General features: G+C 36.1%; 1 protein-coding gene across 2 annotated transcripts in view; it reads left to right on the plus strand.

The window, feature by feature from the left end:
• Positions 1-14,320, plus strand: part of AP3B1 (adaptor related protein complex 3 subunit beta 1) — a 161,013-nt gene that overhangs the window by 67,981 nt on the left and 78,712 nt on the right. For both annotated transcript variants that reach the window (XM_034073030.1, XM_031042735.2), the window contains exons 12-14: positions 1,209-1,271; positions 2,186-2,318; positions 9,423-9,532. In XM_034073030.1, coding sequence (XP_033928921.1) covers positions 1,209-1,271; positions 2,186-2,318; positions 9,423-9,532 — 306 coding nt within the window. The remainder of the gene's footprint in view (positions 1-1,208; positions 1,272-2,185; positions 2,319-9,422; positions 9,533-14,320) is intronic.

The raw sequence follows: 14,320 nt of genomic DNA on the forward strand, positions 1-14,320 counted from the left end.
AACATTTTCATTTGTCTTCTTGTTTCTTTCATAGTTCATATATGAATATGTTCAAAAGCAAAAGACCAACAAAAATGTGTATGGGATTCCACTTATAGCCTTTTTGTACTGAAAAATAGTCCTTTTTTTCACACTTGTTCTTCTCTTCCATTTATCCGCTTGCTTATACGCTGTGCTAGGTATATATCTTTAAGAATCATTGGTGCTAGTCTTATCAAATTGCTTCGGAAGTATCTGTGGACTGTATCAGTAAGTGTCCTTGTCTGTGTGCATCCAACTCAAAAAATGCCAGCAGATTTCTGGGGTATGACTTTCCTTTACAGAGACAGAGTTGTCTTTTTCTTCAGTTTACCTCATTTAGATTGTACTGGAATTCTTCAGAACAGCGTGGAAGCATAGCATTTTAACAATATATGCCAAGTGTTGTATATTGTCCTCTTGTTCACTGAGAACAAAGAAAAATATGTTGCTGATGTTGATTAAGATCTCAGGAGATTTGTAGTTGCAATGGCTTAATCCCTGAGTTTAAAGGTCTGTCTTTGCAGTTCATCTGAATATAATGGACACTATTTTTTCACCATCTGCAGTTAGAATCATAGAACCTAAAGTTAGGGTTGGAAAAGACCTTAAGATCATCTAGTTCCAAACCCCTTGCCATGGGCAGGGACACCTCACACTAAACCATGTCACCCAAGGCTCTGGCCAACCTGGCCTTGAACACTGCCAGGGATGGAGCATTCACAGCTTTCCTGGGCAACCCATTCCAGGGCTTCACCACCCTTACAGTAAGGAACTTCTTCCTTATATCCAATGTAAACTTCCCCTTAGTTGTGATTTCTGTTACTTCTTACGGTGTCCATGGTTCCTATATTCTAAGGCCTGTTGTTTAACACTGGAAACCATGCTGTCAGAAGTATTTCAAGCTCATTTGGTATTCAGTGCAACACTAAAGGTAGAGCTTGTCGAAAATGCATCACTGAACCATAGAGTCCTGCTTTCAAAATCTTGTTTATACTTGCAAGGAGAATATTCCTTCAAAGTGCAATGATGCTACTAGTTCATACTAAAATCTGGTATACTCTGTTGAATTATAAGTGTTCCTTTTAGTAGTATTATCTTTTACTTATAAACAATAAAAGTGTAGTGTATATGTGGTGCTTTTCATAAGACTTTATTTTAGCTTTTGATAAAATAACTTTTTCTTACAGCTTGAAATCTTGACAAATTTAGCAAATGAAGCCAACATATCAACTCTGCTTCGAGAATTTCAGGTTTGTGCAAAAGTGTATTCTTTTTACATGAAACACTTTCTGTTGGCCAGTTGTCATTACTGGATGTTTCACCTAGATTCTTGGTCTTTGTTTTTTCAAGTTAAAATCCTTTCCAGGGTGAAATATTCTTGGAATGGAAATGAAGCTGTCTCATATCATAATATATGATGAAGCTTTTTATATGTGGAAAAGAGTTTCAGTGTTTTGTTTCTCACTCTCCTTCCAGCTAGAAAAAACAAACAAACAAAAAAAAGTTATGAGAAAAAAAAATTATTCCAAATTCCTTAAAACAATTTCTACCAACGTGACTGACCCTGTAAGTCACAAGAAGATAGGGTCTTAATTTTAGCGATATTTGGCCATTAGCATTTGCTGCCAAACCTAATTTCTGTAAGCAATTTATTGAAATAGTATTATTTCAGATATCTATATATGTATCAGCAAGATATTCTGCTAATATTGTGAAACAGTGTCTGTCCTTCTTTCTTTGCTTTTTGCTTATGACATCTGTTTTCACTGCTTCAGTTCTCTGGCTGGATTTCTCTGAAAGGTGCTGTTTCTCAGGCAGGTAGGTTATTCATAGTTTCACAGATGGTCCTGGTTAAATGAACTGAAACCTCTCCAAAGAGAGAGCTCATCAACTCCTCCATCCTTGCACAGAAACTAATTGCTGGTTTTGGGTAATTGTCCCTTGCCCCAAGCTTTCTTGAAATCAGAGGTTTGTATGGCTATGGGTGACCAAAGCCAGCAAGAAAATGTCTCCTAGGCGAGGTGAAAAAAGTGTAACTTCTAATGTGTAATGTAGCTTTCTAGATGGAATTTGTTGTAGAGTATGTTTGTCTTATGAGGATAATAGGGTGAGTCTTTGGTTGACAAGACCTGTGTAATGACTAATGAAAATCCTGTTTCCTTAGACTTATGTGAAAAGCCAAGATAAACAGTTTGCTGCAGCTACAATTCAAGCTATAGGCAGATGCGCAACTAACATCACCGAAGTGACTGACACATGCCTTAATGGCCTTGTATGTTTGCTGTCCAACAGGGATGGTAAGCTAATTGCTCTTTTTGTTTTCTGAGTAGCTGAAGGCATGAAACCTTTTCTTAATGAGAACCACACAGAGCAGATCACTCTGAAAAGTTATATGGGAATTCGCTTTTATAGGAATTTATCTGATGTGACTGGATAACAACAGTGATTTGATGCTGCTTTCTGGCAGCTGCTTTCTACGCTATCATAATCACTGGGGTGCTTCTTTTCTCTTTTGTTAGTGAAATTAATTCCTTGTGGCCAGCAATTACATATTTACCTGTTTTGTTTGGTTTTGTTGTTTTTTTTTTGTTGTTAGTGGTTTTTCTATTTTATTTTTCTTTCAAAATACTGCAATTACTTAAGTGTGCTGTTGTGATTATCATAAATGACAGTAGTTTACTGTTACATACTTAATTGCATCAAAACAGTTAGCCTGTAGAGGGTGCTGAAAGCTTGGAATTTTTTTTTTCTTTTACTGCATCAATGCCTAACTGAAAAAAAATCTTAAATAGTTTTAGGATAAGCGGCCCCAAATTTGGCATGATTTTGTAATCCAGCCTTCTGTTATTGTTATAGAATGAAATGGAGTTGCAAGTCACTAAGGAACACAACAAGGAGCCAATAAAGTCAAATAGGTTATAGCAGCACTGTAAATCAATACCTGATAATATTGCATATTCTTACTAGCTACCAATGAATGTTGCACAGTAGAAGCCAATAAAAGAATTGGAAGATTATTATATAATGTACAACCTACATTAATATGGTTAAATATTGGAAATAACTTTAAGGAAGATTTAGTTCAAAAATAATAAACATTGGGAAGGAGGAAAGGCATGGGTTTGAGGTGCCTGGGGTAAGTAGAATTGTTCAGAGAACACACATGAGTTCTCCTCTAAGCCTTGAAAAGTAGGATTAATTTCTCTCCATATATTTTGGACATATTTTTCATGGTAATCCTAAGAAGGCCTTTATTAAAGACATCGCTTTGGCAGTACACAGTTATCCTGTGACCCATTGATACACTCAGAGCTTTCTCTGACTTGGTTTATGAGCTACAAGTCTTCCTGTTTTTCTTTTTGCTAAGAAGAAACCAAGATAAGATGAAAAAGCTTTTTTTCCTTTATCAGAGCTTGTCAATTTAATATTTTCCTCAGTATAATTCCATATATACTCACATGCATGTGCATGTGCCTGTATACAAAGGTCTGTCTCAACAAGATTAGTTTTCTTGACTGTTTTTAAGTAGTTGTCTAGCAAATAAAATTATCTTTTTGTGCTTACTGTTCTGAAAGACTGCAAAGGATATATTGAGGATCTTTTAAAACTGGCAGCTGGCAAATTGCTTTACCGTAGCTGCAGTGTCTTTATTCCTTCTTTCAAGGAATGAATAGAATGGCATAATTTACATGGTACCTTTCTTGAGGTGGCAGGAAATTACCAATAGTCACAGCTTACTGAACATAAGAAGAGTTTGGGACACGGTAAGGGAGAAAACAGAGATTTAGCATGAGAAGGAAAAGAGAGTCTTGGTTAATCTTGCCTTCCTCCAACTTTCACCTCTGAAGTGTGCAAGCAGTCTGTTTGCTGTGCTGTTTCTTACACAGTTGTTTGGAGCCTGAAAACAGTTCTGCTGCCTTTGCATAGCATGAAGCCCAAGCTGTTAAGTCCAGCAGGTTCTGAGGTCCCTGAAAACAGAATTAGCTCTGCTTTCTCTGCACTGTTTTATTATGGGTAATTCACTTGAGTGTGAAAGAGATGTGACCAAATTAATTCTACTAAATCAAAATAGAATCTTGGAGAATGAGCTTGTGGCAAAACTGCCTTCAAATTTTATGTCCTTGTTCTGGAAGGGCCCTTACTGTAGATACAAACCAAGAGCCAAGGCATGTTGGCTGTATCTGGCACAGGAGCTGTGCCGTTAATTCTGCAACTCGGGTGCTGAGAGGTGAAGTGTCACTTCACAAAATAATCTCTTCAGAAGACAGGTGCAGCTGGAATAACTGTTAACAGAGCTCTTTGGTTGTCTCATCATTAAAGTTTCTAGTTTCTATATGTGCTTCTGTTATTCAGGTGGTTTTTTACCATAGTCCTGTCTTCCCTGAGTAGTGAAAATTTTAAATAAAGCACACAAAGAAAATTTCAAGAGCAGTTCTCAACTTCCCCAGAGCATTGTTTCTGGGGGCCATGTTGATGGCTGAGAATTATTTTCCTTCCTTGTCTGCTGAATAAAGTACAGCAAGAAAAGTTATTTTAGCTCTTTGGTGTGATATTGGGCATTTGACTTACGCATTTCCTTTAAGCAATTGCCTTGATAATTTCCACTGACCACTGGCCCCACTGTAACATAAAGTCTTGTCAGGTGTAGCAGACAAATGGGATTATAAGTCTCTTGTCTGTCTGTACTGTGCATACTAGAGATCCTGCAGATTTTCCTTCAATGGGTGACTTTTAAAATGTAAATACAATTGTAGGATGTATAGCTAAAACAATTTTTTTCCCACCAATCTATACAAATTTGAACAGGCAAGTTGCAAAATCACTGGAACTGTTAATACATGAGATAACTACTACCTATCTGTTGGAATTACTGTTAGAAAGACATTAAAGAAAACAAACTCTTTGTAGCATTCAGTTCATATGTATTAATGTAGTTTCAGAGTTCATTATTTATAAGGGTGGAAAAATTAACCACGTTCAGAGAGTTCTGAAAAGCAGAAACTTAATGTGTGTCTGGATACTTAGCGCTAATAATTGCCTTGTTACATTAGTTTTAATAATTTGCATAACCTTCTAACAACCAAGTCATAGAATGGTTTGGGTTAAAGGGACCTTTAAAGGTCATCTAGTCCACTCCCCCAGCAGTGAGCAGGGACATCTTTAACTAGATGAAGTTGCTCAGGGCCTGTCCAGGCTGACCTTGAATGTTTCCAGCAATAGGGTATCCACCACCTCTCTGGGCAACCTGTTCCAGTGTTTAACTACCCTCATCATAGAAAAATGTCTTCCTTATATCTATTCCAAATCTTCCCTCTTTAAAATGATTATTCCCTGTACTATTGCGACAGGCCTTGCTAGAAAGTCTGTCCCCATCTTTTTTATATTTTCTCTTTCATTATTGAAAGGCTGCTATAAGATCTCTCCAGAGCCTTCTCTTCTTCAGGCTGAATGATCCCAGCTTTCTCAGCCTGTCTTTATAGGAGAGGTTTTCCATCCCTCTGACAGTTTTTGTGTCCCTCTCTGGAACCGCCCCAGGAGGTCTCTGTCTTTCCTGTGCAGAGGACTCCAGAACTGGATGTAGTATGCCCACACTTTCCAGTACCCCACCACCTTTCCTGTCTTTTGATATATACACACAGGCATCATTCCCTTAGACTATGGACCATCCCTACAAAATGTCAAGTTTATTTAGTCCATGACTGGGCTCCATATATTTTAACAGTCTTTCAGGGCAGGCAAGTTGGTGTGTGGTGCTGGATTATTGCATGCTGGAGCCAGTACCAATTCCATCACTACTGTGCATGTCTGGTTTCATCGAAGTTAATTGTTCCTTAATATGGTGATCAGGAAGGAGCTGGGCTCAGATCAGCAAATCCAGAGTGGCAGAGATGGGTGCCATGGGGTGTCCAGTGTGGTGGTTGGTGTGTAGGCATCCTAGAAGTGATAATATACAGTGTTTTATAGCAGTTAATATCAAACAATTTAATTCATTGGCTGTTCTAACCCAATATCAAATACCCTTAAGGTACATACGGGACTTCCCCACCATGGGACATCCCCAGCATGTAAATTCCTCACACGTTGCCCACCAAGCACACCCAGGTCCTTGACTAAAAACAATTCTGTGAGTGGGTTTGCCGTTGTCTGAGGTAGAAATACCCAGATGGTTTTTCTTAGCATACTTTTTACGTGCACTACAAGAAGTTTATTTGCTTCCACAGTATGTAAAGTTTTGATTAGGCTGGCCCAGCCCAATTCTGTAGTGTTAACTAACCAGGTGGCTTTTGCTAAGTGTGCATCCCAGTGTTTGAAAGTCCCACTGCCAATTGCTTTCAGTGTAGTCTTTAACAGTCCATTGTGTCATTTGATTTTCCCAGAGGTTGGTGCATGATATTGGGTGTGATATATACCCATTTGATGCCATGCTCTTTGGTCCAGGTTTTCAGAAATGAGGCCCATTGATTCAACTTATTCTGCATTACTGTGTCACCATAAGATTTGCTTTATCCATCCCTCTGATAATTTTTGTTGCCCTCTTCTGGACCCTTTCCAGCATGTCTTTCCTGTGCTGAGGACTGTGGAGCTGGATGCAGGACTCCAGGTGAGGTCTCACTAGAGCAGAGCAGAGGGGCAGGATCACCTCCCTCAGCCTGCTGGTCACGCTCCTTTTGATACAACTTAAGATACAGTTGGTTTTCTGTACTATGAGCACATATTACTGGCTCATATCCAGTTTTTTTTATCCACCAGTATATCTACCCTTCTCTGCAGGGCTGCTCTCAGTCCTTTCATCCCCCAGTCTGTATTGCTATTGGGCTGCTCCGACCCAAGTGCAGTACCTTGCACTTGCCCTTGTTGAACCTCAGGAGGTTCACATGGACCTACTTCTCAAGCTTGTCCAGGTCTCTCTCAGTGGCATCCATTCCATCCCTCAGGTGGGCAATCATACCACTTAGCTTGGTGTCATCTGCAAGTTTGGTGATGATGCACTTTTAGCCTCACTATGAGATTCAGTTGGTATATTCCTTCCAAAAGCAGTTGATGCAGTTTTGCTGCTTTTAGAAATAGTTATATAGATTACAGACTGTGGATAAATTAGTCTTCAGTTGTGTGTTTTAGTTTCTGGAATTACTGGTTAATGTAAGTGGAAGGAAATTTGACTCTGCATAAATAGTATCAAATGTAGTATTTCAGAATGCAGCTTTTGAATGTTCTCTGGTAATACGTTCTTTGCTAAGGTCTTTTCCCTGAGTTTCTATTATAATGTTGTCAAATTCTCAATTACGAAACATTTTAATTCTGTCCCCACAATTTACTGTCCACTACATTGTCAGTTTTTATATACATTTGGCAAAATGGAACACTAAGTGATTGAATATATTTTAGGTGTTTGAGAAGTTCCTGCTGAGAGTAGTTGCTTCAAAATTGTGTGAAGAAAACTAGCAGTGGACATTATACTAAGATATTTACTATGATTTATGAAAATTGAAATTGCTGATACCACTTGTAGTCTTCTTTATTGATAGTGGCATTCCTGATCAGATTTTCTGTGATATTTAGTCTTTATTTTTAAATTTTGGTTTACTTTTTGTGGCCCTTTGGTATAATTTAATTCACACTCTGTTTTGAAATTCTTGCATTCATATATTGTCTTGTGTGTACTTTGACAACTCCAGCAGTTACATTTTTAAACTTTTTTACCACTCATTCAAAATGCCAATTTAATTTCTACTCTTTGAGGGGTTTTTATTTGTCTGTAAACCTAAGTCTGTGTCTTTTATTTCATGCTCATCTTGGGATTCTTCATGTGCATAAAGCAAGCCTGAGAGCCTCTCTTCTAGACTATGTCAGTCCTTTTTCTAATACAAATTCATTTTGCTTTTGTTTGTACTTCCTTTTTTCCTTGTCTAGACTCACGTAAAAGGAACCTACCAGTTTATTTGCTCATAATTCTGGTTCATTTTTTTTAAATTTGGTCCCACAGGTTGCATTAAAGTAGTTTTATCAACCATTTATCATGGTTGGTTCTACACTGTCAACAGTTGTTTTTAATAATGACTTCATGTCCACTCATATTTTGGGTCCAGTGTTATTTTGCTTAATCATTAAGTAGTATCACAAAACACTCAATAATGAAGGTTGCCATTACAATGTCCCCCTCTCTAAATATTCCAGATTGTAGTTTTAAAATTCTGAAAACTCTCTTTTGGTTTTATTATCTGGCAAAACACGATTAGATTGAATAGATCTGTAGGCTTGTGTGGGACATTGAGATACGTGAAGTAAATGTCTTAGCATTACTTGAAGAAATAAGCCTAGAAAAATGCCTGAGATATCATTTCAGTTAAAGGATGACTCAAAAAGACACAGAGTAAGATTTAAGCATTTCAAAGGCTTATGGCATATTCATGCATACTCACAGAATTTGGAAAGTCTTTCTCCAGAAAGAAGTTGCTTATTTAAAAATAAATAAATCAGACATCTCTTCCCCATACTGTTCTTTTGAGACTTCAGCATGCTTGATTGCTGTCCATGCATCAGTTTAACTCTTGAAACATGGGACTACCTGTGTTTAACAAATGGTAGTTGGGCTTTTTCTTTGTTTTAAACAATGATAGTTTAGGAGAAATGGTTACTCCCATTTTGTAATATAAATGAAATGTTGAACTTCTACAGTAGTATGTTTTGGTTTCAGTTTTCCTTGCAGCATGAATTTACTCTTGCATAGAAGCTTACCTCTGCACCAGCGGCTTTTTTCAGCCTCAAGAATTGTACTTTTCAGACAAGTTGATCAGGCTGCAAATGTTACTTGTTACAGTAGTTAAGCACTCCAGTGCATGACTTTGGCATAAATCTTACAGCTTGCTATTTAGAAGCTTCATTTAAATGTACAAGAGATTAGGTTGCAGACCTGAGAAAGACTGTTTAAAAGGTGAAAGAGTGAAAAGGAAATGTTTAGTTATTTTTCTTGTTTATGAATGAACTGTTACATTTAGCATTGTAGATACCTTTGAAAATTTAAACAAGTGTTTGTATTTTTAATGCAGACAGCAAATTACTTATGAATATATATACTTTCAATGAAAAACAGATGTTTTTTTCATGCTGTTCCTCAATCTGAACAGGAAAAATACAAAAAAAGCAATTTAAAAAAAGTATGTAATAGGATGGTATTTTACATTTAGAGCACTTCTGTGTCCCGTTTCTGTGCCTTATAACTTGATTCTGGAACCTGAACTTGAATTACTTAGAGTGTTTTACATCTCTGTTACCAAATAAATGGAATTCAGTTCTGCAAAGTATATTTAGAAAACTGATAACATCTTTTACAATTAATTATTTATAGCTTTTTCTTTTGTATAAATACTTTTTAAATTAATGATTTGTTTTGTCTTAAACAGAAATTGTAGTTGCTGAAAGTGTGGTTGTCATTAAGAAACTGCTGCAAACCCAGCCTGCCCACCATGGTGAAATTATTAAGCATATGGCCAAACTCCTGGATAACATTACAGTGAGTATTTGTGCACAATGTCTTACATTCCTTATTGACTGAAAAATCACACCAGCTACTTTGGATGTGGGCCATAAATGGAAATTGAACATTATTTTTAGCATAAATTACTTTTTTTATGATCTTATGGAAGAGGAAATAGAAGCAATCAGATGGCATCGATTTGTGCCTCAGACCTGGGGAGCTATTTTGAAAGAGCTCCCCAGATCTGTTGGGTATTGCTAGTGCTATTAGGCCAGACGAATAGCAGGTTTCAAAAGTAGAGTGGGTAAGTTGAAATGAAAATAGCAGCAAAGCAGCATTCATCTTGAGGATTTTCATCTGGTTATCTTACTGATCTGGGATAGAGTTTAAAAAGTTTTATACTAAATATTTTTCCCTATCCTGAAATTACCTCATCTTTGCATGGTGCCAGACATGCTTCTGTGAGTGTATTGCAATGTTGAAGTTTCATTTTCATCTTGTGGGTGTTTAAGATTCTGTGTCATTTAACAGTAATATTTACATCATTACCTATAATCTGTCCTTAGATTAAATTGACATTTAGGTATGTCAATATTTACTTCCCAGATTTTCCTTGAAGTCTGAGTTACTGATGAAACATTTAGCAGCCATATCCTATAGGGCTGAAGACTATTACCTACTTATTGCATCATACCTCAGTGGTGACAGATTTTGATCTGTCAGTAATTATTTTTCCATAGATGCTATAAATAGAACTGTTTCGTTTCATACAATTACACATTTATTGATGATAGAGCAGTAAATATTTTCTAAATCAGTGAATTTGCTAGTTTCCATATTGACTTTAACAAAGTTTGGAATATTAAAAGAAAAAGGAAATGTGATCTGGTTAGTTCATGCTTGCTGAACAGATTAAACATACAAATTTTTGGCCACTAGGAGCTCAAACTTCTCAAGTGATGTAAAGAAAATTCTACTGGATTGCTTATATCCACAGAGAGGCTGTAAGATACTGGTGCTATATCTATATCAAATAAGTATCACCCATGATTTCAGAAAATTTGTACAATATTTTAATTGATAATCACAATCTTATGAATTGTGTATAATCTTATGCACATCTTCTGGCACGTTGTCAGATTAGTTTGTTGTCCTTTGTGTCAGCATATTATTCAAGAGAAACTAGTTGTTTTCTTAATACACTTTAACACTGAAAAAAAGTTTTGTAGCTATTTTATGCAATTAATACTTCTGGGTTAATATTTCAAGTTTTATATACATTCAATTTTTTTGAAAGTATTCTGAAGTATGGGGAAGCGTAAACACAGAAATTCTTTGATGCTTAAGATCTGAAAGAAATTTAGTACTGTGTAAAACACAAGCAAAACATGAACCGAATTAAGTTCATTTAAATAGAAAAGCCCTTAAGGTTTTGATTGTTCTGTCATGATTTAGTTTAGGTAAATGATGAATACTTAGCCAGTACAATAAGAATGATTAATCTTGTCTTCATCTGCTTCATCTGCAAAGAAATCATTTAGAAAGTGGTAGGATAGATAGTATATCTGACCAATTACAAGAAATATCAGGAAGTTCAGTTAAAAACTACTCTTGCAGACTCTTACTTACATTTAAGTTTAGGACCAGATCCTTTTCAGCTTGCCCTGTAATTGATTGTTTCTTATCTAGAAAGAGCGCTCATTTTTCTACCTTTGCTATATTATGATTTGTACCTTAAACTTTTATCTCAGGTGTGTCCAGGCAAAGATCTTGGAGATTTGTTTTGTGTCTGGCATTTGTTGAGTACCAAGACCTGTGCAAGTATAGCTCAATATATCTGTATTTCAGCTCCAAGATATTTTCCCCTAGCAATACTTTAGGGTCCATCAGAATGAGTAGAATTACTTTTTTTTGAAGTCCTGTTACTCATGTTTCAAGGACAGCTGTATCACTTCTGAAAAAACACTTCTGATTTTTAATTATCACTAATAAGTAAGTAATCTTCAACTGTTCAGGCCCTATATTAGTTTAGATTACTTTGGATAAATTTGTGTCAGCGGACTATCTCCTCAGTAAATAGCCCTTTTCTAGGTTACTTGCAAATCTGTTGAACAGCAGGTTTTCCCCTATAGGTCCCTTGGGACATCTGATGATTGCTTCCATTCTAACTGGTTTTTGTCTTTTCTATTATCTAGTCCTTTTTTATTTATGAGAGTGCTTTTCCACCTTGTAAAAATTGCATTTTCAAAGATGTTTGTAGGCTTTTTCAAAAGCTTTTATAATCTCTCATCTAATGTGTGTCATAAAGTCATATATGACTTCAAAACACCTATGGCCCAGAATTTGTCTACATGACCCTGCAGATTCAATCTGAATCAAGTTTTAAAGTGGATTGGCGAGACTGCATTGATTAAACTGAATTAACATGAAATACTTTTGTGCAACATCCAAAGTATGTCTCTTTTGATTTATCTTAATTCATTTTAGCAATGAATGAGTATAAACCAGCCTAGCAAGAATTAGCTCTGAGTAAAAATGTCTCGGTGGTCTACATTTGTGTATCTCATATAAACAAGATGCAGTAGTCTCCAAATTAGTTTCTGCCTTGTCTTTTTAGAAAAATAATTTATGTTGGTAAATTGTACCCAGTAGTGATTGTTTTCTGGGTGATTGGAATCTTGCAGTTCTGGTTTACTCCAGACTGTCTCTTACAGTACTACTGAGGCAGTGTTGATTGTTTTTTTTTTTCTTTCAATAGCTGGTGGATTCTGACATTGATGGTTTTCATTACAGACCCATTTCTAGCTTCTAGAAGGAAAAAACTCCTTCTAGAGTATGACTGAGACTGTTTTCTAATCTGGAGATGAGGAGGAGCACTTCTTGATGGAATAAAGACAAGATAAAGCGGAAAAATAAGATAGATGCATGTAACTTTGAAGAATTTAATATGTGGGGAAGGCATGTCACTTATGGGAGCAATTAAGAATTACTAATTGCTGGCTTGGTTTGGATTCTTATTACTAGATGAGGTGACTGGGAGTTTTTGACACTGCTCTATCCATTCATCCAACAATAACAAACTTAAGGTCCTCTGCAGTGTTCCTATGTAAATACTGCTTATTGCTATGTTTCTGATCTGGCTTCACAGCAGAGGTGGCTTGCTTTTTTTAAGTTCTCCATTACCTCAATGTTGGGAAGGTATCCCAAGGTATGATATTCATAATGTTGACATGTATTTCATTTCTCCAAGATTCACATTCTAGCTACATTCTTTTACCTGTGATACCCTTTACTAATGTATTTTTAAGCCTTTATTTAAGTAATTCTTTAATGAACAATTCTCACAATATGATGGGGTTTTACTTGCTCAAATAACTATACAATGTTTTAGAATTTGAGAGAAATATGTGCCCTTGGGACATTGTGTCCAGGGACTCTGTACACTGAACTTGAAACAAATATTGAGCTTGAATAAAAAACAATCCTTTTTTTAAAGGAATTTTATGTGTAGAGGTTCAAATAATGGAGGAGTCCTTGGAAGTCTACCATCTGAAAACAGAAAGCCTCCAACACTTGTCTTTTACTCCTGTTCTTTCCTGTGTACCTTTCTTCTTGCTGCCAGTCTGACATTTCACATGCACTTTACATTTCTGATTCCAGTAGAATTGCTAGCTAGAGAATTAGACCTTTTACAGTTTGAATATATCCTGGCTTTGTGATAAATGTGGATAACCAGAATTGGTGGGTTTAGGTTGTACTTTAACATAGTATGTTGTATAATAAAGTTAGAGCTTAACTACAGTAGCTTTTGAATTATGCTGCTTAGAGTGATCTGTAAAGTCTTTATAAAGTATTTCTGTATCTGCAGTAATCAGACTCTTCCTTTGAGGGGAGAGGGTCTGCCTAGTTTGTTGGGTTTTGTTTGTTTGTTTGTTTTTAACCATTAATTTATTTTGCTCCAGATAGGTAATGGGTTGAAATGGCGGTAGGAACTGCCTTCTGGTACTAAGGCTTAAAATGAGCCTTAAAAAAATCACTTGCTCAGGGCACATGGAATAAAACATCAGGCAAAGTAATATACAATCCTGTTTGCCTTTGAGGATAATGTAGAGCAGGGCTGAATAATGAAAGTATTATTTCCTTCATTTTTGTCAATTCAAGGTCCCTACTTAAGCTATACTAAAAAAGGCATTGAAGGTCTAGAAGTAGCTTCGTTTCTTGTTTGCTGTTTTGAATGCCCTGGAAACAACGGCTGCAGGATCATGCACTTGATATTACATGTTTGAGAACTGGAAGACTGAAACAGGGAAAAAGAAGTCTGAAAATACTGTGTGATTCTAACCCCAGATGAATCCAGTGACACAGAAACATTGGGTTCATGAGTTTGACATCCGCTTTTCATTAAAATGTCTTCCACTCAGGGTTTGATTCAAGAAGTCTCTAATTGATACTGATTCTTATTGCACAAAATTGTGTTAATATATACAGTATTTACATAGTGAGCTAACCACCTGGTGAAAAGATAGAGTCTCATGAGAAATTTCATCTGCCTTCTGCTGTTGCTATTTTTCAAATTAGGCTTAATTTATTTTGTATTGTAAAGCGAGCTTATTATTCTAATAATTATATTTCACAAACTGGAAAAAATATTTAAGGGTAAAACACTGTGCTTAAATGCACACTGTTTAAATATATTTAAATATATTTAATTGTGGTTTTAAAGTGTGGTCCTAATTTGACTCAGAAAATTACATCAGAGATGTTTGTCTTATGTAAGTAAAACGATTACTCAAATTGATCTGTGTAGTATTTTTGCTTTATGAA

This window comes from Melopsittacus undulatus, chromosome Z, assembly GCF_012275295.1.
Source record: "Melopsittacus undulatus isolate bMelUnd1 chromosome Z, bMelUnd1.mat.Z, whole genome shotgun sequence".
NCBI lineage: Eukaryota > Metazoa > Chordata > Aves > Psittaciformes > Psittaculidae > Melopsittacus > Melopsittacus undulatus.